We start from the raw sequence: 26,269 nt of genomic DNA on the forward strand, positions 1-26,269 counted from the left end.
TGTCGTGTGCTTAATATTTTCTGGCAACAGTGAAACAATTGCACAGGTTATGAATGCATGCCATCACTCTGATTGATCTGCATGAGCTTAATTTGAATCTTTGACGTTGCATCATCCATTCCTTCTTTAGATTATAAATGTGTGTTTACTCTGACTGAGGAAGTTGAAGTGGTCTGATCATATCAGTCACGGTCTCCTCTCCATCATGGTCCGTCATTATCACTGAGCGTGGGAAGATGGCCGTTTAATGGCACAAAAGGAGCGGGTAAAAAATGCTATGAGCTCGGAGCTGCATCAATAATTTAGTAGGCCTCTGCACAGCCCCGCTAATCAGCACCAATTTGTGTCTGAGTGAGTCGCTTCTATCGGCTAAAATGGCCTCCCAAACCACACAGATAAGTTGGTTAGACTCATATCTGTAGATAATTGAACCACCTATCCTCAAAAAATTGCCACTGGCCAGCAGGAGCATCAATTTTAATACTGTATTATGGCCAAGCACAAATAAACAAATTGTTTTCCCATGTTTTTTTTTTCTTTTCTTTTTCTGCTTTTTCTTTCTTTCTATTGATTTTATGTGTGCAATTATTTCTAATTTAACCATTAGCATTTTAGTTGAAAATCCAGCTAGTATAGTTAAGTTATAAATGGTTGCATCATCGAAAATGGCTTTGGCTGGCTCTGCTAAGAGCTATTAAAGGCATTAGCATGCATTACTACCCTGGAAAGTCTAATTCCGCTGACAAGCTGTCCCTAACGGAGAGATTTTAAGGAAACGTTGCTGGCCTGAAACAGCAGAAGGAACACTCTGGAGACAAATAAGGAAGCCTGTCCTCTTCATTCGACTTGACTGTTTCCCCATAATTGAACGTAAAATGTCTCCAGAAGTGTGTTCAGCTGAATTAGTTTGAATCAGTTGAAGTACTTGAAAAACAAAACATAGTTTAACATGATGACCCATCTTATTATCTTGGCCTGCTCAATTGCACTTGCACTTTAATGTATATTTAGTTTCTTTTTAGTGCATGAATGAATATGAATTAACGCTGATTTCTGTTTTAGGTTCTTCATCATGCACTTTTGTCCTTCTGTTCTCTCGTTCTCTGCTGGTTTTTGGCTCGTAGCTAACACACCAGCACCATGTCTCCATCTCTCCTCTCTCTAATCCCAGTTCATGTCCTCAGCCAGCCGTTAATGAAGCAACTATTTGTGTTCATGTGGTTTCAAATATTTACAGAAGTTTTTTTTAGAAGCCTTTAATCTTCTTTGTAAATCGTCTTTTTCTGTCATTTTGTGTGGTTGAAAGTGTTTGGTTGGATATCAGAAATAATCTCTGCCCACTGGCAGCGTCATTTTATTTCACACAATTCGCTAAAGAAATTGCACAAATCAATTAATGGCATGAACAAGGCCAAAAATGAGTGTTGAATGTGATTTGCATGCCACAGTTGCCCATCATTTAGATTGGCTTGTTGTGGAGAAGGACGCAGATTTTACTGGGACTGAACAGAGGAGATGTATTGCTATTAATATCTGGATAGATGCCTGTTTACTTATTTATTTATATATATATATATATATATATATATATATATATATATATATATATATATATATATATATATATATATATATATATATATAGATGGATGGATGGATAGATGGATGGATAGATAGATGTATATATATATATATGTGTGTATATATATATATATATATATATATATATATATAGATAGATAGATAGATAGATAGATAGATAGATGGATAGATAGATGTATATATATATATGTGTATATATATATATAGATAGATAGATAGATAGATAGATAGATAGATAGATAGATAGATAGATAGATAGATGTGTATATATATATATATATAATCATTTGTGCAGACATGTACACAAAGCTCTCTTTTAAATTAAATATAAATTAATTATGTCCCAAAAAAAACAAACAAAAAAAAACAGTTCTGACTTAAATTATTAAGACACATTATGCCATGAACCATTGTTTAATAATTGGTGTCAGTACATTTTTTTTAAATGTTTTTGAAAGAAGCCTGTAAATTACTTAAAATGTAATTTATTCCTGTGATGGCTAAGCTGAATTTTCAGCATTTATTACTCCAGTCTTCAGTGTCACATGATCCTTCAGGATTCATCCTAATATGCTGATTAGGTGCTTAGGAAACAATTTTTAATATCAATGTTGATCAACATTTGTGTGCTTATTTTTATTATTTCAAGATTGTTGAAAGTAAAAAAAAAAAAAGGAATTATTTAATAAATATATATTTGCTTTTATTTTTGATCCATTTAATGTGTTCTTGCAGAGAAACAACAACAACAAAAACTTGTATTGCAGTGGTCTTCTTAACAGCATTCTTCATAACCTTCTTTCTCTGTGTCTTTTTCTTTCTTGCTTACTCTCGCCCACTCTATCTGCATCTCAGTTGTGAACTGCACTGATCCGGGACATGTTGAAAATGGTGTCAGACAGGTCCTGCCCAGTGGGCCTCATCGTTACAGTTTCCAGACCACAGTTTCTTACAGCTGTAACCCTGGATACTACCTGCTGGGCACCAGCACTCTGAGCTGTCAAGGCGATGGCACATGGGACCGTTCCCTACCCAAGTGCCTCTGTAAGTCATCTTAGCCTGATAAACCATTACTCAAATAATTTCATGACCTTCTTTACTCTGCATTGTTTAAACACATGATCTGACAGTGTGCACTGTAGGTAAGGTTTGCCCTTTTTTTATGTCACAGTGGTTCTATGTGATCGGCCCAGCATGCCTCCGTATGCACAGATATCGGGGGACAGGCGCACAGTGGGCTCCGTTATCCGCTTCAGCTGCATCGGGCAGCGCAGCATTGTGGGCAACACCACCCGCATGTGCCAGCTGGACGGCCAGTGGAGCGGCTCCCTGCCACATTGCTCTGGTACTTCACATCTTTTCCCTTCTCAACATACTCGTCTGTCTGTCTTCATTGTTGTTTTTATTTAGTAGGGCTGTCATTTTTAGTTCGAAAATCGATTGCACAATCGATCGGACCAACCAAAAAAGGTTTCGAAAATGAAAATGGGGAATCGATTTTAACCAAATATTTACACTAATAATTTTAAAATAATTAAAAAATTAAAATATATAGATGTAACAAAACTCACAAACAAGCAGAAAAAGAACATAAAGAATTTCGAAAGTGCATTATGCCTTGCGAAAGCTAGACAGAAAATACCAGCAATTTTACGCTCCTATAAGACCCATTGACGTCGAAAGTGACCTCTTAGGCTGCGTTCACACCAAAAGCGAATAGAGCGTCTGGCGCGAATGATTTCAGTGTTAGTCAATGTAAAGGTCGCATCTGGAGGTCTCGCGGTGCAGTAGACGATTTATGAGTTATGAAAAGGACCATTGCAAGCTGGCAGCGACCGGCTTTTGTGGTGGAAAATTGGCAGTAATACCCCCACCTTGCGCAGCTGTACCTGAGTGTCCCTGGGACATCAGTGCAGTCGGAGCGCGTCTTCTCAACAGCTGGACATATAGTGAATAAAAAACGCTCCCCTCTTGACCCCGAAAATGTTGATCGACTTGTTTTCCTGTCCAATAAATTTGTAATGGCCTTATTTTGCGCCTTTTTGCGGATTACAATATGCCTGCCTAGTGTCGGTAACATTCAATTAAAAAAACACACATGGCTTGTTTCTCAAGTCAAGAAACTTCATGCCAATAAATGAGAAATATTGCTGACTTGTGCGTTTCCAGCGCTCTCTTTACGTTCGTCCGTTATTTGATGTTGAAAAAGGAAACGTCTTTTTATTTTTTAGACATGGAAAATCGATTTTACAATCCATTCAATGAACACTTATGTCTTAAAAATCGAAAATGATTTTTTTCACAAAAGTGACAATCATATTAATTTATTGGTATATAAAAATATTTAAAATATATATCGCATTGTAATTTTTTATATGTACACACATTAGACTTACTACTTTCTTTGTAAAACATTATTTGTCATTGAGTCCCGATTTTGTCTTGAGCAGTGAAGCTGCCAAAAAACTTTCAGGTACTGCAGGTTCTTTGGTTTCCCAGCAGGCTCTGCTAATTTGTGTCCTTCATCACAATGACTGTATGATGTTGAGATCCAGCTTTGCAACTCAGGTCAAAGCAAGGACTTATACACAGCTATCACAAAGGTTACTTGTGTTCATGAAAACATTTGAACAAGATAGTTTGTGTAAATTGAGTTAAATATGTTGTCTTGTGGAGTACATGTAAATATGCCATGTCTTCAGGGCAGTATTAAATCAAAGTACTAATAAAACAGTTTTTGATTTTATTTTTATATTTAATTAACCCTCCTATGTTTTTTGTAGTTATGAAAGAGACTCACAGATTCTCTCACAAGGGAATGTAAACTTAAGAGAAAAGAGGGAATATTTTTGCTAACTTCATAATGATTATAAAAACAATAAATATACATTTAATATATAAATACATGTATATAAATATATATTTATATATACATAAATATATATATGGCTTATTACAAAGGTGGCATTCAGGCATAGGTAACACACTTTGAATTCACTGAGCTCTTCAAAACATAATTTTCCTCATAAAAAAAATGTAAATAATAATAATAAAATAAAAAAAAACAATGCAGACTGCATGTCCAGGTGCTTGATTTTTATACACCTGTGGCAATGGGTCTTGTTGAAACACTTGAATCCTGAATTTAATAATTAAGATGTGTATCCCAATATGTTTGTCCATATAATGTGTGTGTGTGTGTGTGTGTATATATATATATATAGTGGGGCATGGGCTCCATTTTTCACATTTGAGATGGCACAGTCTCTGAAGTCTCGTAAGCGTGTGAGATGATGAATCAATGGCTTCAGGATTACAGCCCAGATCAGTGGGTGGTAATACAATATCGCCATATAGGCAGCATCCAGAAGGGTAAAGAGTGTGTCCCCTCATAAACTGGTTTAATCTTCTCATATTGGGCTTGGCGACACAGACTCCCACATGCCTGCCAGGTAATGAGCTGCCCTGCTCCACTATAAACACATCAGTCTATTGCAGCCCTCAGATATGCCAGAAGAGCTTCATCCCTGGCTGTAAAACCACTGACAGGTTAATGTCACAATTCATAACATTCACATTTCTCGAAAGATTGCTGTTTCTTCCTGTCAGCTGTCAAAAAGTGCATTAGGCTTTTTTTTGCAAGACATCTTGTGGTTAATAACTGGCCTGTCAGTGTGAGTTTCTGAAGACGATATGCGCTATATAAATACTAGTATTTCTTTAATATTTACTTCGCCCTTCACCAAAAGACTCACCATTCATTTCAAATTAGTGATTCTTTGTTGAGCATTACCAGAGGATATAAAGGGAATAGAAAGATCATTTGTAAATGCATCAGTGGATCAAAATAAGAGGATTTGCTGAAGAACACCATGGAGCACATGGGTCGGCATTATAAGAGGGCGAATTAAGGGAAATTTTCTGTCCCTGGTGCTTTCTTATCCAAAGTAAATTATCACCTTAACCAAGCCGCTGTGTTGCCTCTTTTTCATCTCCTTTGCCAGGTCTACCGCAGAGAGTTGTTCAATAAATATGAATGAAATTACTCATCATCTTGTGTAAACCTCAGTTAACCTCTTTAAATGAAAACCTAATGTAATAGAGAGCAAGTTTGAAAGTCCTGCAGGGCATCTAGATAGTAGTTTTCTTATCACTTGCTGTCAAAGGATCTAAATTGGCCTGGTTTAAGGGTATTTTCATTGTACATAGACACTACACCAAGGGTTTGAAACGCATTGCACTTGAGGTGTATAGACAACTCCATTGATTTTAATGGGAGTGATTTAGTTTTATTGAGTTTCTCCGCACAGCATGTGTTTGTTGGTTGAACTAGCTGTGACTAAAATCACCAATTTATCCCTGAATTGTACATTTAGCAAATATCATGTAATTTTAAATGGCAAACCAAAAAATGAAGAAAGTGAACATTGATAATATGGGCCTGATTTAAAGATAGATCGTTTGTTAACACTGCCATGAGAATAAGTGTCCAAGTGCTCATATGAATGTGTGTTGTTGCAGGGGATTCTGCTGGGTTGTGTGGAGACCCTGGCGTTCCAGTGCACGGGATCCGTCTGGGAGAGGAGTTCACGGTAGGGAGCATCGTACGATTCAGCTGCGAGCCTGGCTACGTTCTGAAGGGCTCCTCTGAACGAACCTGCCTGGCCAACGGGAGCTGGGTGGGCATCCAGCCTGAATGCCACGGTAAGAAAAATGAAACCTGGGTGTTCTACAGAAGAATGCGGCTGAATGATTAATCGCTTCTGCCTCTAGAAGATTCTGCTACGTCCCAAAATTGTAGCCTATGCAAATTTCCAGGCGAGTCGTTTCGTAGCGGTTTGAGTCTGCACACAAATGTCTAAACTTGTGCAAAACAAAAGAGCGAGATGCAGACACACTGACAGACTGAGGTAGAAAGTGGTTGGCGAGAAGTTATTTTCATCTTGATTGGTTCCCGTCTGTTCTCTGCTGTAGCTTTAAAGTGGCTCAGTACACCTGGGGTGTACACATGTTACACTTCCACTCGTACAGAGTTTTCTTTCTCTCAACATACTGAAACGACTGTGCCAGCCCTGCTGGTCCCTTGGACCCTGGGCTGCTGTGTTTGCACTCTCTCCTTATCTCTTAAACAGCATTATTATTCTGCTCGTGTTGGTTTGTGTAAAGTGCCTGCAGAGTCAAGCTGACAACCCAGAGAAAGGCATGTCAGAGAAGCAGAAAACCCAGGTTAATTACTTGTGTGGAGATGCCTGCCATTTTTCTTACCCTGCTTTTTTAACACCAGCCATTTGTTTTATCTCGCATCTTGTTAACAGTCACCCCTAAACATTCCAGATATTTTTAGTTTTGCATCTCGTACAAAGCACACAGTCATCTCGATCCCTTCCAACCTCCCAAATGCTTGGGGGGTTGTGCGTTTTTTAAATGTGTGCGCTTGTGTGTCTGCCTGAGTTTGTGTTTCTCTTATTGATATGACCCTTGGGCTATTATTATCCATGCCAGTTCAACAAACTGTGGTGACTTAAGAGGTGGATTCTCAGAAAATGCCGACGTTTCAAGAGAGCAAATCAATAGCAACCTAAAACCCCTCTCATAAATTTACATCCTGAATACACCATAAAAAGCTCATCGTCTTTAAGTGCAAGGGGAAATCAGGATGACTTTTTTTCATTTATGTCCCCATCACAAATTTTTTATTTCCTAGCATTTACTTATACGAGGAAATAGACTGTCCTTTGCTGAATTGGTGTGCTTTATAGTAATATAATATAATAAAAAATAGTGGTTGTCAACTGGTAAAATGTGACACGCAAAAATAAAGGAAAGCAGGGAAAATTCTTACATGCGAATAATTAATAAACACTATGGCTTTAGTAGAGGGACCAATTCTCACTATTAACTAGTTGTTTATTAACTTGCCTATTATTAACATATTGGTGGTTTATTAATACTTATAAAGCACATATTCTCCGTGGCCATATTCTACATCCTACCTAATACCTAAACCTAACAACTACCTTACTAAATATTCATATTATATTCGCAAATTAGGAGTTTATTAAGGCAAAAGATGTAGTTAATGGTTTATTAAAAGTGAGAATTGGACACTTTAAAATAAAGTGTGACCTAATAAACTGCTAATCATACTGTATACTTATTTTTTCTATGCAAATTTAACACAAGGCAAAAATAAATTGGAGTCATTCATTTTTAAAATGGAGCAGATTTTTTATTATTATTTATTTTTTGTATTCTCAAATTGACATCAAAGGTTCTCTATCCAGTGGAACTCTGTATTTTGTCGCAAATTCATCCTCCTCTTACTAGAAAAATTATCCGCACATTATGCTGAAAACAGTGTGTTGTGAATTATTGCCGCCCAAACATGATAGCATTCAAAATTGGGTTTGTCTGATAATCATATTTGGTACAGTGTTGGGACACCACTTGATTTCCAATGTAAAATGTGTATCCTGATGCCAAACTTGAGCCAAAGGACACTATTGTACTTAATAGCAGATGATAACAGGTTTGTCGTTTTAAGTATTCACCACTCGAGTTCTCTGTTTTCATGTTGGCAAGTCTCCAGTGCTCAAACCTCGAGCCCATATTAGTGGCGTTCATGTTTGTGAGTATGTGCCCACCTGCTCTTTTTTGGCACCCACCCATTAATAAGCTCCATCTGCCCTGTCCTGGGGCAGAGGATTGTTTAATGTACGAAATCTCCTGCAGTAAATGTGTTAATTAATTAAAAGCTTAATTAACAAATAACTGTCCAGGTGTGAGGAGGGGCATGTCCTATAAATTGTGTAGTTGCCTAGTACTGTAGTGTGCCAGCCTCCCTCCCTTGAACCTGGGATTCATGTTCTATGCTGTCCATCTATCTTTGTCACAGTGCATCTCATGTGACGTTCTCTTGTTGTCTTTCACAGTGGTCTCCTGTGGAAACCCTGGAACTCCTCGCAACGCCATGATCCAGTTCCATGATGGACTTGTGTTTTCCCGCTCTGTCACATACTCCTGCAGAGAAGGATACTACTCCACCGGCCTGCTCACTCGTCATTGCACTGTCAATGGCACCTGGACCGGGGACATGCCGGAATGCACAGGTGCCCCATCAACACCTCAGCAGGAGTTTTTGAATAGATTAAACATCAATTATTTTTTTTTTTTAAGCCAGCATTATGAAAGCTGCTTTAAGTCCGTCAACAGTATATGCTAGTTAAACTAATTTGACAAAAGTAGCAAATATAAACATTTTAAATATAGTATAGTGCTTTTCCGGGGTAATGCAAACCAAATTTATCAATGACTCATCTTGGGCACAATATTTGTAAAGTATATTTCTATGAAGTATATTTGAATATGAAGTATATTGGATTGTGCTGAAGTGGAACTACCGTATTTTTCGGACTATAAGTCGCATCAGTCCAAAAATACGTTGTGACGAGGAAAAAACATATATAAGTCACACTGGAGTATAAGTGGCATTTATTCAAGTGGCTCTGTGTGTTCAGGGAGAGGCTACAGGAACGTTGAGCAGCATAGAGTGCCGTCTCGCGACTGTAGACGGTAATGTTTTCTCTTTGATAAATAAGTCGCACCTGACTATAAGTCGCAGGACCAGCCAAACTATGAAAAGAAGTGCTACTTATAGTCCAAAAACATATGGTATTGCAAGTATATTACATTTTCTTTACATTTCTTGCTATTACTCCAAGCTCATAGCGTCCTAATCAATGGTGATATTAAAATACATTATAGGCTTAATATAAAGAAATGTGCATTGTGCACAAGTAGTAATCCAAATAAAGTCAGTAAGTCTCAAGCGATATGTCAGTAAATGTGTTAATAGATTTGAACCATACTTAGTATTAATTAAATGTATTCTAAATATATTAAATTTCACTAGGGTACCTCTGTATAGCATTAGCAAGTAGCAATTAATTTAAATTAAAATGTTATCATTAGCTTTGAAGTCGTTCACCTGTCAACAAAGACGAGATCCTAGCAAACAAATTGCAGAGGATAAAGTAAGCATTTATTCTGTAGGATAATGAAGAGAGAGGATAATTTACCTCGTTTGCACACATTTGTCTTGCCAAGTTTTTTTTTTTTAATTTCAACTTGTTTTTTCAAATGTAGGTACTTTTGATTTATTATTGCTTTTTATTTTCATAAAAGTAAACATCTATCACTGCCCATGTGGATCTCTCTAAGTGACACCGTGATCACACCATCTCAGCAAATCATATTTCTAAGTTGGAAAGTTTCCATGTTCCAACTCCAAGTGGCTTTCTTTTGCAATTTCCTAAATAGCAAGTTGGAAATTCCCACTTTCCGAGTCGAATGGAATGCAGGATAAGTCGACTATGCTCATAGTGTCTTTTCAATGGATATTTAAGTGACTTTAGAATGGGATGGTTTTATCCCCGAGATTCTCTTACGCTAAACTGCTCTGAATAGTCCAGCTCTCACTGGCCGAGCTCTTGAGGAATCCAGAGGCTGGAGTTGAATTGGTTTTGTTCGCGTGAAGCTTTTCGATGCATTGTGGGACAGGAATTAATAATGAGGCACAGTGTTCTCCATTATCCCAGCCCTGGACTCAAGCTGATCAGGGACATCTACATAGCAGCTCTGTGTTGGAGAGATAGAGACCAGCCCTGTCCCCCGTCTTGGCAGCCACCCAAGGGACTTGCCATGCTCATAAAAACACAATGCTCACTGTTCAGGCTCTGAGCAAATGGTGGTCACGTGCAAACGTTACAGCTCCAGACACATTGGTGTCTTTGGCACAGAGCAGGTGCCGGTGGCCTCAGACTACAGGAAGTGACTAGAGGAAAGAGCCTCCCAAAGCTGATGCCTAAAACAGCTCATTAATTTAAAGGCACCACTAAGAGTGATAAAACATCTTGTTGCTTCCAGTTTATGACCCTTTTAATATGAAAATGTTTCTGCCTAAATTTGTTATCTGTTTCAATGAAACGGCTAATTATAAAATGGTTCCAAATCATCCAAATTTGGCACACTTGTCCTCGCATGTCATTTAGCCATGTACTTTCTCTTATTGCAGCACAAATCGCTTTCCTTTGACTTTGCTTTACTCTCTCTGCCCACTTCTAGTCATTAACTGTGGAGATCCTGGAGTGCCAGCTAATGGTATCAGACTGGGCAGTGACTTCACGTACAGCCACACTGTGAGCTTCCAGTGTTCGCCAGGTTTCACTATGGATGCCGATCGTGCCTCCACGCTCATCTGCACCAAGGATCGCACATGGAACGGCACCAAGCCAGTTTGTAAAGGTTCGAGTACACCTCTTGTGAATGGAAGCTTCCTGTGTACTTCCAAATTATTGGGCTCTTGCGCTATAGGCTGTGCTGTTTTAGTTTAGTTCAACATGATTGATTGTATGTGTCCTCTCGCAGCCATTGTGTGTGGAGCACCTCCCAGCATCCCAAATGGTCAGGTGGTGGGGTCTGACTTCCAGTGGGGGTCCAGCATTAGTTATAGCTGTAATCAGGGTTACCAGCTTTCCCTTCCCACTATTCTCACCTGCCAGGGAATAGGGAACTGGAGTGGCGAACGGCCGCAGTGTTTTCGTAAGTGTGAATTTTTTTAAAGGCTCCAATTACAATTTGAGGTTTACCATAACTGTTTATAAGCATTTAAATCCACATATAACATTTTATAACTGGATGTTTCTACATTTTAGCTGTACGTTTTGACTGATGGTGGCAATACCTTATAGTATAATAATTTCCTCAATAAGTTTCTCTTTCTCTGCAGCTGTATTTTGTGGCGATCCAGGGATGCCAGCCCAGGGCAAGCGAGAAGACAGAGGGTTCACATACCTGTCCTCTGTTTCGTTCTCATGTTTCCCGCCTTTGATCCTGGTTGGCTCTGCCCGCCGTTACTGCCAATACGATGGAACCTGGAGTGGAACCCAGCCATCTTGCATAGGTCAGCTGATGTAGTCACGCTGTCCTCACACTTAAAATATAAACAAATTAATAAAACAGTTCTGACAAATTATTATATTGTGTAATGGGGGGGGGGGGTGATTTGGTCTAGTTTTGAATATTAAATGTTGTCTTTGACTGATTTTGATTGCAAACCTGGCACAATACAATTTTTTTTTTTTTTTTGAAGAACCACCTTTCTACTCAAGGCTAGATTTATTTAATCGTAAATACAGTAAAAACAATAATACTGTAAAATAGTTTTAAAAATAAGTTTTTTTCTGTTTTATTATTTAAAAATTTGATTTATTCCTGCGGTGGCAAAGCAGAATTGCTCTGATTTTTATTTATTTATTTATTTGATTATTTAATTTATTTCTTTATTTAACACAGATCCCAGTCACACCAGCTGTGTAGATCCTGGCACTCCACTCTTTGGCCACCAGAACAACTCTCAAGGCTACCAGGTGCTACTCACATCAAACCAAGGCTGTTACCAGTTCATCTCAAACACATTTTTTCTTGCCATTTATTGACTATTTGTGTTTTTGCATCAACAGATTGGTAGTTCAGTATACTACAGCTGCCGAAAGGGCCACCTCCTTCTGGGGTCCATCTCTCGGACATGTTTGCCCAACCTCACCTGGAGTGGCATGCAGCCTGAGTGCATTGGTTAGCAGTAATTTTGCAAACACATTAGTTTGACTTTTCTGTTACCATACTTTTTTTATTTTTTAAATGGTTGACAAAAAAAATGTCTTAAAAATAATTTGAAGTGATGAATAAAGCAGAGCATCCTTTTCTGATTTCATTTAAATTTGGATGGTTTTTGTGTGTTTGTTTTTACACAATACACTCTCTACAATATAAGATTCTCTCTCTCCTTTCTCTCGTCAGCTCATCACTGTAATCAGCCAGAGCTCCCTCCACAGGCAGATGTAGGTGCTATAGAGCTGCCATCTCTGGGTTATACGCTCATCTACGCCTGTCAGCCTGGTTTCTACCTCGCTGGAGGATCTGAACACCGCACCTGCAGGGCTGATGCCAGCTGGACAGGGAAACCTCCGTTGTGTGCACGTATGTACAAAATACTTTATAAATGGATGTGTGAGCCCAAAAAAAACTAAAATATACTGAATTAAAATCTTGTTTTTTCATGCAAATGTAAAAGAAATTGATTGATTGGCTTTGAGCATGTTCATAACCCGTGTGTTTTGGTGCAGCCCATCTGCTTGATTTACAGACTTAATGATTTACCGTATTCAACCACTTTGTGATTTTTCTTCTTTACAAATGATGATAAATGGCCACGTCCACCTGTTTCATCTCCAACACCGGTTTGATCGCTGTGCCCAATTCATTATGTTATTGTTGAAATTTCATATTAGTAGAGCTCTGATTAGCCCAGTGGAATGCATCGATTTGGTTCTGGAAAGCACAGACTGCTATAACATATCGTCAGATTAACAGTTCCCATACCGTATTTAACCATGCCGACTGTGAATGTATAAGGCAGAAAAACAAGATTAACAGTTTCCTTCTTACTCTGCTGGAGGAGTATGGCATTAGTCTCAAGTTAAACCCTAAATGCATCATAGTCTAGTAGTTGCTGAAATCTTTTATAATAAAGCCGAAAGTAGGGTTCTGGCCTTTTGCAGTGGAAGGATATTAAACAGCACCTGTGGGAGACCAGAGAGAGAGACAACATAGTCGTATGACATCTAATAAAGCTGTTTTCCCCCACTGTGTGTGTCCAATCAGCTTATAATGTCCTGCGAAGTAGACTTCACAGGGTATTCAGATATATTAAGTGAAATTCCATATGGTCATGTAAGCATGTTTGTTAGTACTGCTTTGAAAAGGTCAATGTCAGGTGTGTTCTGCCTTTTCATCTGACAACATATATATTTACTTGTCCTATAGCTGATAACAGACCAAGCGGAAAAACTGTAGGAACCGTGCAAGAGCCGCCCAACACAAAGCAACCCGGTAGGTTTCACTGTTTACTATAAATTAAAGTAATCTTATAATGCAAGGCAAGTTAATTAAATATTCCCCTAAAAAAATTCAGTCACTTGAATTTATAATACAATAGCTCTTGTCTTTGTTTCTCTCATTGTGTTCTCCGTTTCTGTGCCTCTATCTCAGTGCCAAGTGGGGTTTTTGCTAAGAACTCTCTTTGGAGGGGTTCGTATGAATATCTAGGGAAGAAGCAGCCAGCAATGCTTAGCATAACTGCTTTTGAACCATTCAGCAATCGGGTCAATGGCACTCTCATGGACCACAGCGGAGTACAGCTCAATCTGGCTGGTGAGTGTTTTTTATTTTAACCTCACAACACATTTTACCAACCACTCATTTGTGACACTTCAGCAGCAAGGGAATGCCAATTTTCTGGCTTGTACTGCCTGTAGCACTGTGTTTTGTGTAGGAAAAAGTTGAGCCAAAAATAAAAAAACAATCTGTATTTGTTACGTACTCCAAACATTATTTGGTTTTTATTACATGGAGCATAAAAGGAGATGTTTTGCAGAACGTCTGAAGCCTGGGATACACTACACAATTTTTCAATTTTCAAAAACTAAACATCATGCACTTGTTGACTTTGTAAATCGTTGCAGAAAAAAATGACTGAACATCACACATTACTAGACTTTCAAGGCATTCCTAAAACAACAAACTCACACAGAAACACGTGCCTTGTTGCCATGAGACAAGTAATAAATGAAAAAAAAAAAAAAAAAACATTTCTACAACTGGCTCAAAATATCAAACAAGTTTGATATCTTCCAAATGGATGGAATCATAGTCTGAGGCTAGTCTGTGACTTTCATACACTATGCAATTTTCTATTAAATCTGTCAACGCAAATCTTTTTCAACAAGCCTATCTGCTTTTTATTTTTCATCTGTACTCCATATATTTAATATGTCATGTAAATGTCACTATAAATATAAAGTAAATCGTACTAGTATCATCAATGTTACATTGAGTCAATGCATATGAAACCAACACACATGCAAAAAGTAAGAACAGTTCTGTTTTTTTGCGAGCACTTATGACAACCATCAACACTCCTCCCCATTTCTGCAGGCACCTATAAGAAAGAAGAAGCCCAGTTGTTGCTGCAGGTGTATCAGATTCGAGGTCCTGTGGAGATCTTCGTGAACAAGTTCAAAATTGACAACTGGGCTTTGGATGGACATGTATGTATATTCATCTTTCCCTTTCATCTGATCTTCCCCGTAGTTGTAACAGGAAGCCCTTGTGTGCCTTACATCCGTAGAATCATTATCCTGACATTCTGAAATGAAGACTCCCTGCAGTGTGAAACGTGGAAGTAATAATCATTGTGATGATTCTACAGATTTTCCACGTTGTAATGGATTAGATTCAAATATATTGTTTGCTTTGAAGATATTAGGAAACAGCAGATCAAATATTTGAACCACGTATATGTGATTCAACTTGACCCAGCTTTCCAATTGGCTTATCCGTAAATGGACTGGTTACTGGGAAAAAGAAGCATCTTACATTTGATTTCAACAGCCATGCTTTATGTTGATGCAAGTCCTTTCTCCTTCATGGTATGACTCCATGCAGATGTAGTCCTCTGAAAGTCGTGCCCATGCTTTGAAAGGTGGACATTTCTGAACCTTCACTGCAACCTGAGGGTGCTCAAAGTGTACTTCAGTACTCACAGGCTGATGTAAGGGCTCTTGTATAGGGCCAGACCTTGGGCTGCTTGTAACTACTGAAACCCTGAACCACACACACACACACACACACACACAGCTTGTCACTCCTGGGGATAGAAGAGAACCGACAAAGTTTTTCTTTTAATTAAAACGTCAGTTAAATCATTGCTGGGTAATCAGGGCCAGACGTCTCTACCCCCCTCCAATGCACTTGGGACAAGCACCTGGGAGAGTGTAATTAAAAGTGTGGGGCCATGAGTGTGTGACTATTGTGTGTGTGTGTTCATGTAAGAGAGAGAGATCGAGAAAGCACAAGAGGTAAAACAGGAGGGAGAAAGCTAGTTTTATGTGTGTTTGTATGTGGATTTGTACACGTTTTATGCCTCAGCGAGGAATGATGGGGAAAGTAAATGTCAAACATAAGTAGTCTTTCACATCACTGACACATTTTACCTTTCAGTGGCTCATTTGTGACATTTTGAAAAAATTTTACTTACGGATTTGTACTTTTCTCCACAGGTGTCGTTCATGCCTTCTTCTGATTCATTTGTGTACCAAGGCTTTGTTCGAGGAAAAGGTTTCGGCCAGTTTGGACTTCAGAGGCTGGGTATGTGTGTGTGTGCTTGTCTTATAGGTCTGTAAAAATCTTATTATCGTAATCGTAAGGGGATCAAGTTAAAAAGTACTCAATGTCGTTCCAAACCCGTAAGACTTTGGCTCATCTTCTAAACACAAATAAGCTTTCAAATGGAGGGACAGAAATATCTAAAGCTTCATTTGTGCTTCAAAGACAAACAGAAGTGTATTATTGTTTGGAATGGGTTTGGAACAACATATTGGCAGAAATAAATGACAGAAATTATAGCGGCATTAAATCATGTCATGTTCTTCGCGTCCTTCTGTTGAATTGAATCCACATGGGAGCCCAAACCGATGTTCAGTGTACTAGCTTAACATAGCAATATCTCAACTTATACCCTATGCAAGTGATTGGTTATATGATGATATAAATGAAAATAATTAATTTTATTACAATGTTCTCTTGAATGCTTGATTCCGATTGATTCATTATAATGAAACATATTACAGGGGTTTATCTGTGTCAGGCTGGATGGGATGCTCAAACAAATCGGTCCATGAATAAATTGCATGTAGATGTTTCAGCATTTTAAGCTGGCAAAGTATTTTAACAGTGAATATTTTTTTTTTTTTTTATGTATTATTATAATACAACGTAGGAGAGAAAGAAAAACTAGGGTTGGTGTAAGTCTCTGGTGTACATCTTGTGGAGGCCAAACGTGAAAGGTCTGTCAAATCCTGCCATAATGAAACAGGCGCGCCTTCATCTATAAACGACAGCTGTATAGACTCCTATCCCAACATCGTCAGACAGATTGAGCAAACAGAAGATTTATTAATAAGAGGGGCTGTAGTGGAAAGAGCGTGTGCGCGCGCACCCATATTCCATCATTTCATGTTGGTTTGATGAGCTGGCTCTATTGAGTTAGTTAATTGAATCTCCCACTTGCAGCCTTGATGTTATTGGGAAGCTTTTTGGCATTGTCTGATGAACAGGTGCACTGACACTCTCTCGTTGTTTAGGAAAGCTCTGTGGTCGAAATTGAAAAGTGAATTCAAAATGACTTCATCTTTGTCGTGTCTTGATATGTGTAATTAAAAAGCATTGTCAAGATAATGCAGTCTGACATCTCCCAAAATCAAGTCCCCCAGTTGAGTTATACAAAACAGTGAGATGTGAAGTTTGCCCATTTAATTGATTCATTTCTTATTTGTTGCATGGTTTCGAATCAGTTCGAACACATGCTTTGACGAAACGCTTTTCAATTGTGGTTAGTTATTGAAAGACAGAAATCAATAGTGTATCGGTGTATTGTTTGAAAAGGTAAAAGCAATATTTTCTAAATGCTTTATTTGTATGTTCTTTTACAGAGGGCCTTGATCCAAATATCGAGAATTCAGGCTATAACTTTGCCTCCAATAGCAGTTCAGTGGCAGCAGCCATTTTAGTGCCTTTTATTGCCATGATCATAGCCGGCTTCGCTCTGTATCTCTACAAACACAGGTACAACACTTCACCAAAGATGTGTTGCTCATTGTACATTGATTTGTGTGGTTTATTATGAATCGCTTTTCCAGAATATTTGGTAATCTGTTTTGTTTTCTTGCAGAAAAAGGCCCAAAGTACCCTTCAATGGTTATGCAGGCCACGAGAACACCAATGGAAGAGCCACTTTCGAGAACCCTATGTATGACCGTAACATCCAGCCCACTGATATCATGGCCAATGAGACAGAGTTCACGGTCAGCACAGTGTGCACAGCAGTATAGCGACCGCTCTAGTCAAAGGTGAGTCTTCAACAAGAGAGATCTATTCTTCAGTACAGGTAACATTAGAAGAATGACACAATACACTAATTAACAAAAATACTGCTAATTAACATGTTTCAGGTGTTGATCAGGACCCCGTTGCCATCAGAAGTGTGTCTTTATAGGAAGTCCACTAGGTTTTGGAACAGAGCTAATAATTTATTTTTGTGAAACATAATACTAACTTTGTGAATTAGGAGCTGGTTACAGTGTGATATTTGTTGAATTTACTTTTCTTTTTTTTCTAGAAGATGTTGTTTCAAGATTTCAAAGTCATAGCATGACCTTAGCATTCTGCATCCATATCTAGCATGCTTCATTAGACTACTGTACAAACTAGCATGTTGTCAGGAATGAAAAGGTCTTTGGCGAACAAAGTTGAAATCTTGCGGTGTAATAAGCCGGATGAGGACAAAGACCTCAGGGAAAAGGAAAAAAGCAATATATCTTCACATAGTTGCTTTGGAATGATTTAGAGGCATCATTTGCTGAATATTTCTGGTATTATACACAAACTGCCTTATCAGCATATAGTTTGTTTGAATGTTGAGTGGGGAGTGGGGGAATTAAAACTAGGGAAATGTTACTTCTAAAACTGACTTTATCGCCCTAGTTTTGCCCTCAGACAAAATGGAAAACAAACTGCTGAGGCAAGGGGATAAGGATAGAGAAGTATTGAATTTGACTTTATTTATTTCAGCTGTTATACTTTCTTCCAATATATATATATATATATATATATATATATATATATATATATATATATATATATATATATATATATATATATATATATATAATATTTTTTTAAAGAGCACCTAATCTAAGCTGCCGACTATGAACTTGGGTGGGATTTGTAATTGGTATCCCCCTGTATTACATGTATTTAAATCTGTTCTGCTGATTTGAACCTGAAAAATTTCTTTGCCATGTGCTTCTCTGCTATACATTTTTTATTTATTTTGTGATTGCTTTTCTAAATTACGTTAAAAATGTACCTTGCTATTGCAGTCTGTTGTTACAATGTTAGTCTGATACTGTTGTTGAGTGTCTTTCTTTCTCACTTTTTCACTTCTTTTTCCTGTTTTCACCATGTCCATCTGTTTATTTTTATTTTTATATCTTCCTTTCCCATCAGTGTTGGGCGGTAACTACTAAAACGTACTAAAAGTAGCATTGCTATTAACTACATCTTTCAGTATCCTAGCGTCACCTCAGCTGTTTTTAAAATAGCTTTTCCAGTAATACGATATATATATGTATATATATATATATATATATATATATATATATATATATATATATATATATATATATCTCCATGCAGAGTACATGGCAGAATGTTTTCAGCTATGAATATTCAACATTTAGGGGCTTAATGATATAGAATTGATGGCCTTTTCTTTTTCTGCAGTTTTTATTAGGACAGAGCAGTGTAGAGCATACATGAAGCAAAGTGGGAGAGAGAAAAATGGGTTGGGATCAGAAAAGGCCCTTAAGCCAGGATTTGCATTCAGGACACCCGTTACACTTATATGTCTGCACACTGCCCACTAGACTGTTGGTGACTAGACAGTCACTCTTTTATTTTTCCACTTTTAACTAAATTATAGTAATTTATATTGTTATCTGTTGTATTTTGTATGTTTTTTTAATGTAGAATTGTAGTTTTTTATGAAAAAAAAAGTAAAATAATATATATATATATATATATATATATATATATATATATATATATATATATATATATATATATATATATATATATATATATTGTACCAGAAATTTATTGCTAATTACAAAATATTTTTATTAGACATTACAAAATGTCCTCCTAAAGGGATACTCCACCTCAAAAAGAAAATTTTGTCATAAATCACATACCCCCATGTCGTTCCAAACCTGTAAAAGCTTTGTTCATCTTCTGAAGACAATTAAACAATCTGAACCCATTGCAAAAAGTATGTTAAGAATGAAATGACTGGATTTTGAATGTGAAAATGTACGGAACGGTGGTAAATGTGAATTTACAGTAAATAGCTTCAATGTAGCTCGCTACTTTTTGGTACAATATCTTCTAGTGTAGCTACTTAGAAGTTTAACTAGTTTAAGTAATGATTAGCTTGAGAAATCTCAAAGTAATTTCTTCAAGACTACTAACAAACGTGTCTTTTCTCTTCTTGTGTCATAGGCTGGATATAATATTTCCCTCTTCACACAACTGTCCCCATACTATGAATGGGCCACATGGATGGACTAAAGAGGAGAGTTTCGTTTTATTTTTTATTTGTAAAACAAATTTCAATTGTGACTAAGTGATAAACCTAGACAACGATGCTGTCAAAGCGCATCAACAGAGATGCACTGATAAAGAACCACATCAGTATTTGCTAGCTAAAGCTCTGTTCCTAAACTCTTCTGCTGTCTCCTCTTTTTTCCTTCCAATGGAACGTCCTATTTGACTACGGCAGCGCGAAGTGACACATGTCCACAGCCATCGCTTGCCAAAACAAGAGATACATTTGTCGGTCAAATGAAGGCCGAATTCTCACTCTTGAGTTGGAGGAAGTCTTCATGTGAGCAGGAAGTCACAAAAAGCATGTTGTTGGAGAGCTGAAGCTTTGTTTTACTTTTGTATCTTGAGTTCTTTCCATGGAGTGTGTTTTGGCTTGTTTCATCCCGTTTCCACCTTGAACTAAAATCACAAGTGAAGACTTCACTGAGGACAGCTTCCCCATCAGTTCCCTGAGTATGTAACACCGCAACTCGATCTGAAGCGGAGTGAGAGGCTTCTGAGCTTTATTAGAAGAGATGGATTCTAGCTGTAGCACCTCTCCTCTCATTTCAGCCTGAAGGAACAAGTGTTCTCCCAGCATCTTATCATGATCCTGGTTGAAAATGGACAGTCCAACCCTTCAAGCAGTCCAGCGGAGAACACGAAAAGACATGATTTGGTGTTCAGGGGCTTTATGAAGCTGACATCCCAGCCATTATCTGCTGTCGTTTCTTTATTCTCACACTGACAGAAGAAAAGCAGCCCACATTAGAGGGTTGGATTTGTATTAGCCAGGTATTACCTAGTCTGAACCCCCTCGTGTGTTTGGATGGTCTTGGTTTGTGGGCATTTATAGTTCTTCGTATATCACTGAATGACAGGATCCAATGATTTTCATACATAGATTTAAAAAAAGCAACACAGCCCTTGAAGAGTTGAAGTACAGAGGTAAATATAACTTGAGACGTGTCTTTCGTAACCAGGGGAGGGTCTACTTTCGGTCCTCGAGTTCTGAAGTCAAGGATAAGGATGACGTGAGGGTTTTAGTCAAAAGGAGCCAACACCAAATGAGCATGAAAATATTTAATCTGTGTAGCTTTGTGTCATAATCTGTTTCCCTGCACATTCCTCCATGTCATCCATGCCCACGCCACATTCACGATAAGGAAAAGGGGCTTAGAAATCACTCCTTAAAATACTAATCCAAGGATGGCGGTTTATTTGCATGCATTTGCCCCAATAACTTGATGGGAAGGTTTGAAGATGAGCAACAGCTTTGGAAGTTTTGAAATGAATAACTTACATTTTGTTGTGAAAGTAAACCGTATTCTGGGTGCAGTGTCCTTTAACTGGCCGGTGTTATTAATATTTGTAATTCAGTTATTGAATATTATTGCCTCTGCTTGTTTCTGCATCATTTGGTTCGATTTTCTTGTCTTATGACCTCTGTTATCTGATGCCGGCATTTACTTTCCAGTGGGCATTTAAATTCCTCCGGTTTATTTGCTGTCCTCTTCAGCTTCTGAAATCAATCACCGATATAATTGCTTTTACAGGTTTATTACTTTTGAAATCTGTAGCCTATCATTTTTGTGTTAATATGATATTACCCGGAGCTTGTTTCAATTGTAAGCTGATCGAAAAAGCAAGGATTGTATTTCCCTTGGGATTTTATGGGCCAGGAGTTTAGCAGGTACATTATCTTCAAACTATTGACATTAACAAGACTGTCTTATGGCCGTTCTTTGTAGGAGAATTTCAGTGTAGATGGCATCTTAAAGCATTTCCCACATATCGGACATCGTGTTGAAGTTTATCTCACATTCACTTGGTGTTTTACATTCTTACAGTTAATTTTTACATCTCAGCAACCCGACAATGCTGCCAGATTTATAATGCTGACATTAGAAATTGCTCCATTTAAAATCCTCCAAAAAAATGCACTTTGCTAGCGATAACACACAAAAAATCAAGGCACAAGGGCTTCAAAGTCATCGCCTCTGCTTTATTTTTCATCTTTATGTGTAGATTAACCCAAAATGTTGTTGAAGTATCCAGGCAGCCTGTGTTTCATGCTGTTTCTCGTAACAGTGCCTTGGTAACTCTATATGTGTGGTATCCAATCTCTTCTTATTGCTCCATTATTATTATTATTATTGCACACTGGTCAAGAGTTGCCAGTTGCTAGGGGAGAATTTCAAAGACACAGCTTCTTCTTTTTTTCTTTTTTTTCTGGTAGAGAGTCAAGTCTTTGTTATTCTCAGCTTACGAGTATCACACAAACACAAAAATAACAACCAGCACCCAAAACAGGTCATTAATTTATATCTTCACAGGTTAGATCCTGCACTTTAAGGGAGCAAGTAAACACTTTTCTTTGGCCTTCATGCTAGCATGTGTCATGAGAGCATTCTTGTATTGTGATTATTATTAATGTCGCAAAACCTACAGTGCTGCTATGCCAAAGTAAAAGGCATCAGCCTATTTTATATACATATATAGAGAGACTTCCAGCCAAAATCAAAAGCATTACAGCATTTATGATATTATTTATAGCATTTAGCAGTGCTAAGGGTGAATTAACACCCAGTTCAGGTCTGTAATCGTGTCGTCATTGTACGGATGTGACGAACTCGGCCTGGCAGCCCTGCGTATAATTTTTACTCACCTCGACGGAATCACACATACATTTGTTATAATGGAGACCCGCACCTTCTCTAACATTACCTTCGGATATTTGTGATTAATATATATAGCAACCCTTTTCGTCAAAGGTTTTGATGGCATGATGTGACTGTGAGCTTGAAGCAAATTTAATTGCGAAAACTTCGATGATCATGTCAAGACTACTTTTAGTGCTAGTGTCTTTGAGAAGTTTGGACGTAGACAATATCGGGAGTGCACTGAATGTATTTTTAATTTTGGAAAATCTATGTTATACTTCTATACATATGGTGAACATCCAACAAACTGCGTAACTAAACCAGTCATGTTTCTTTTTTAGAAACTTATTCGGAAAAAAACAGCACCCCTAAAAGACTGCATATCAATATATTTGAATTGCACACTGCAGCTTATATTGAATATAAGTATATGAAAATGTACTACAGGACGAACATATCAGTTTTGTGTGGAGGTCAATGTGAAAATATCTTGGTATGTATTTGTCCAGATACTTATCATTCTTTTTTATTTCTCTCTCTCGCTCTCATTTTGAGAAACACAACAACGCATTTATTTCCAGTGTGTTAGAGGTACGAGCCCAGCCTTGAAGGACTTTTAAAGGACTGCTCTGCTCTGCTCAGCTTTGGTTATCCAAAGCCTAAAGGAATACAGTCAGTCTTGAGTTACGTACTTGACCAAAAGGATTTTTTTGAACAGTGACTTTCAAACTTTCAAGGACCTTAGTGGAGCGGTCCGTTGCGGATATCCAGACAGAGACTCTGACGCTGAAAGGAGAACTAATGAATAGAAACTTTTTTTTGTACAGAGATATATTTTTATGGAAATAAATTTGTAATATAAAAAAGAGAAAAGCGTATTGACAGATCTGTAAATGTTTTTCATTATTGTAGTACAAATGCTAGTGGGGATTATAATATATATAAAATATATACAAAGACAAAATAGAGACAAAAATAGTTTTTTTTTTTTTTTTTTTTTTTTGTAAATGTAAAAAAAAAAAAAAAAAAAGATTGTATATAGAAGTTTACATATTGTAAATATGTAATACCCAACATGGCTTGTCTGCAATATATAAAATGTATTTTATCTGTCTGTATATGATGCTTTGCATTGTGTTTAAGCTTATTCTACTTTCTTGAACTTGAAACCTATTTTGAAGTTTTTGGAATAAAAAATGAAAACATTTTTGTGCCTGCTATTTTCTCCATTATGTGGAGGGTTTGTAACTTTGTGCATGATTATTCTTTATTCATCTATGCGCCCAACCTGACAAAACAGGAAAATGATGTGGCTGTAAATGGAAGACATATTCAAATCCCATGTAGACTACTGACATATTGTTGGCCAAAAACCTTTTTATGCATCAATTGTTTTATGCATCAATCCAAAAGTCAATGGAAAAATCCTATTGGGATTTTGTCGAAGGAACCAGGGTAAAACTACCCTCCAGTTTAGCCTACAAAATACAGCAGTCTATCTAGAACCATTTTTCTTGCCGTCTTACTAAAATGCCGTCTTTTATGTCTGGCTGTTTGAGGGCAGTTGGGATGAATGAGAATCTGATTGTTGATTTTCCTAATCCTTTACTTTCTAATGTTTAATCCATATTGATGTAGTTCTCCCTTGCTCCTGTAGCATGTTGAGTCTATCTAGTGATTGTAGAATTTATTTATTTATTTTCTTTCAGTAAATCAGAGGAGCGTATGATTGACAGCAAATTTCTGTTAACCAAAAAGCACTCTGTGTACAGTTTCTGCCATCTGAAATTTCTTTTTTTTTTCTCATGTTTGTAAGGCTACAGTTGTGTCACATAATGATTTGGTCCTAAATGACTCCAAAGTGCTTTTATAGGAAAGCTCTGGGTGCTTGTGCCGCTCTGGTGAGTGTTCGGCATGCACTGTTAAACTGCTGGAGACTGTATCAGGAGGAGGAAGTCCATTCATTCAAAGATGAATGGGAGGAAAAGGTAACTTTTATTCATTTCACTCATCATAAAGGTCTTTCGGTTCAAATTGATTAGAAGATTTTTGGTCTTTACCAATTAATGTTAGCTAGAGGCTGTACTTGCATGACTGGAAATCGTTCCCAGAGCTAATTACAAACTTTAATAAAGACTTATATGGCTTCTGCAGTATGAATTCATACTGAAGCTAAAAGAGTGTGCGCTTCCATTAATAAATATGGTGACTTTAACATTTTTTTATTTATTCAACTTTGCCAAAAATTATCAACTCTTTGCCAAATTTTTGGCAACAGTTTACAATAAGGTTCATATATTAATTAACAACATCAGTTAACAGGAATTAGCAATTAAACATATTTGTAAAGCATATCATAGGTCAATTTCAGTTTCTACAAATAGATTATTAATAGATCTGAGCGTACTTGACCAGTTGTAATAGGACAGTTGAATTTGTATTAACTAATGTTAACAAAGATTAATAAATACTACAATGAAGGTTTTGCTCATTAATATTAATTAATACATTAAAGTTAATTAAAGTGACTATTGTAAAGTGATGCATAATTTTTAGGGGTGGTTCATCAATGTTCAACTGACTTAATAGTTTTTTTAAACAATTAATGTTGGTGATAAACTCTTTAATTGAACCTGCTTTGCATTGACCCTGATGTTTTTTTTTTATTTTTGTATTATTTTTTTTTATCCATCCACCCAGAAACAACTAGATATAGTATTATATCATTCACATTTATAAATAATTGCATTCTTGCAATATTGCTTTATTGTAGATACTATTTAGCATTACAATTACCGTTATTAAAATGCTCATTATTTCAATGATTGCCTCTTAAACTAAAGTCAGTAGATACAGAGTCTTACCAGATTTCCTACCAGCTCTCATTTTAATGAGACACCAGAGCTGGTTTGTCTTTCACAAGTTTCGACAGTTTTGAGGACAAACACTGAGACAGAAAAAGACCTAACTTTATTTAGAAATGAAACCCAGACTGAACGTTTAACAAGAGTACAGTATATGTTTATGAGCTAGAATTATCTTCAAACATTTCTGAAATATCCCCTTCGGGCGACAGTGATTTGATGCTCTTGATTAATGGTTAATTATTTGAATATTTTGTCGGCCATAAAGTCTAAATTTCTCTTTTATTGGTTTAACAAAGCAAAATCATTCCAAGTACCCCCTGGAACCTGCTTAACTACCCCTTTGGGGTGCATGTAGCCCTGGTTGGGAATCCCTGCTGTACGACACCAAGCCTCTGGGTGTAATAACGTTCCTTAGAAGCCACTTCTCTAGGAAATACAAATACTGTGGGAGTACAGATGGCGTTTTGATCGTTTATTATTTATTCAGTTCTTGTCATTAGTGTCTTCCCGCTCGTCTTCAGTAGTAGCTTGAGGGAGCAGACTTTTATCCGAACTTTTGCAACAATAGCATCTAGTAGGCTTAAAGTTTTGTCAAACCATGCCTAGGATGTATAATTAAAGGTAAAAAAAAAAGAAAGCAGCACAGATCTCCCAGGGTTCCACGCACCTCCCACGCAGCACTAGGAATCAAGCTGGAGATTCTGCTTGCTGCCAATGTCATGTTAACGACTTTTATTCACTGAAATTAACTCCCTTTCAGAATGGGAGGCTTTTCCAAATGGGTTTAATTCATTAAGGCATTTTTGGTCACTTTTA

The 26,269-nt window shown here is 37.3% G+C and overlaps 1 protein-coding gene across 1 annotated transcript in view; it reads left to right on the forward strand.

Moving 5' to 3' along the window:
- csmd2 (CUB and Sushi multiple domains 2) overlaps nt 1–22,920 on the forward strand; it is a 280,903-nt gene extending 257,983 nt beyond the window's left edge. The window contains exons 55-71 of the mRNA XM_026288864.1: nt 2,458–2,646; nt 2,774–2,947; nt 6,124–6,306; nt 8,535–8,711; nt 10,726–10,905; nt 11,029–11,202; nt 11,390–11,563; nt 11,956–12,029; nt 12,123–12,234; nt 12,460–12,639; nt 13,486–13,551; nt 13,711–13,872; nt 14,656–14,768; nt 15,780–15,867; nt 17,211–17,343; nt 17,450–17,627; nt 19,840–22,920. Coding sequence (XP_026144649.1) covers nt 2,458–2,646; nt 2,774–2,947; nt 6,124–6,306; nt 8,535–8,711; nt 10,726–10,905; nt 11,029–11,202; nt 11,390–11,563; nt 11,956–12,029; nt 12,123–12,234; nt 12,460–12,639; nt 13,486–13,551; nt 13,711–13,872; nt 14,656–14,768; nt 15,780–15,867; nt 17,211–17,343; nt 17,450–17,609 — 2,339 coding nt within the window. The 3' untranslated portion in view covers nt 17,610–17,627; nt 19,840–22,920. The remainder of the gene's footprint in view (nt 1–2,457; nt 2,647–2,773; nt 2,948–6,123; nt 6,307–8,534; nt 8,712–10,725; nt 10,906–11,028; nt 11,203–11,389; nt 11,564–11,955; nt 12,030–12,122; nt 12,235–12,459; nt 12,640–13,485; nt 13,552–13,710; nt 13,873–14,655; nt 14,769–15,779; nt 15,868–17,210; nt 17,344–17,449; nt 17,628–19,839) is intronic.
- Nucleotides 22,921–26,269: the final 3,349 nt, after the last annotated feature.

Source organism: Carassius auratus, chromosome 19, assembly GCF_003368295.1.
Source record: "Carassius auratus strain Wakin chromosome 19, ASM336829v1, whole genome shotgun sequence".
In the NCBI taxonomy this organism is placed as follows: domain Eukaryota; kingdom Metazoa; phylum Chordata; class Actinopteri; order Cypriniformes; family Cyprinidae; genus Carassius; species Carassius auratus.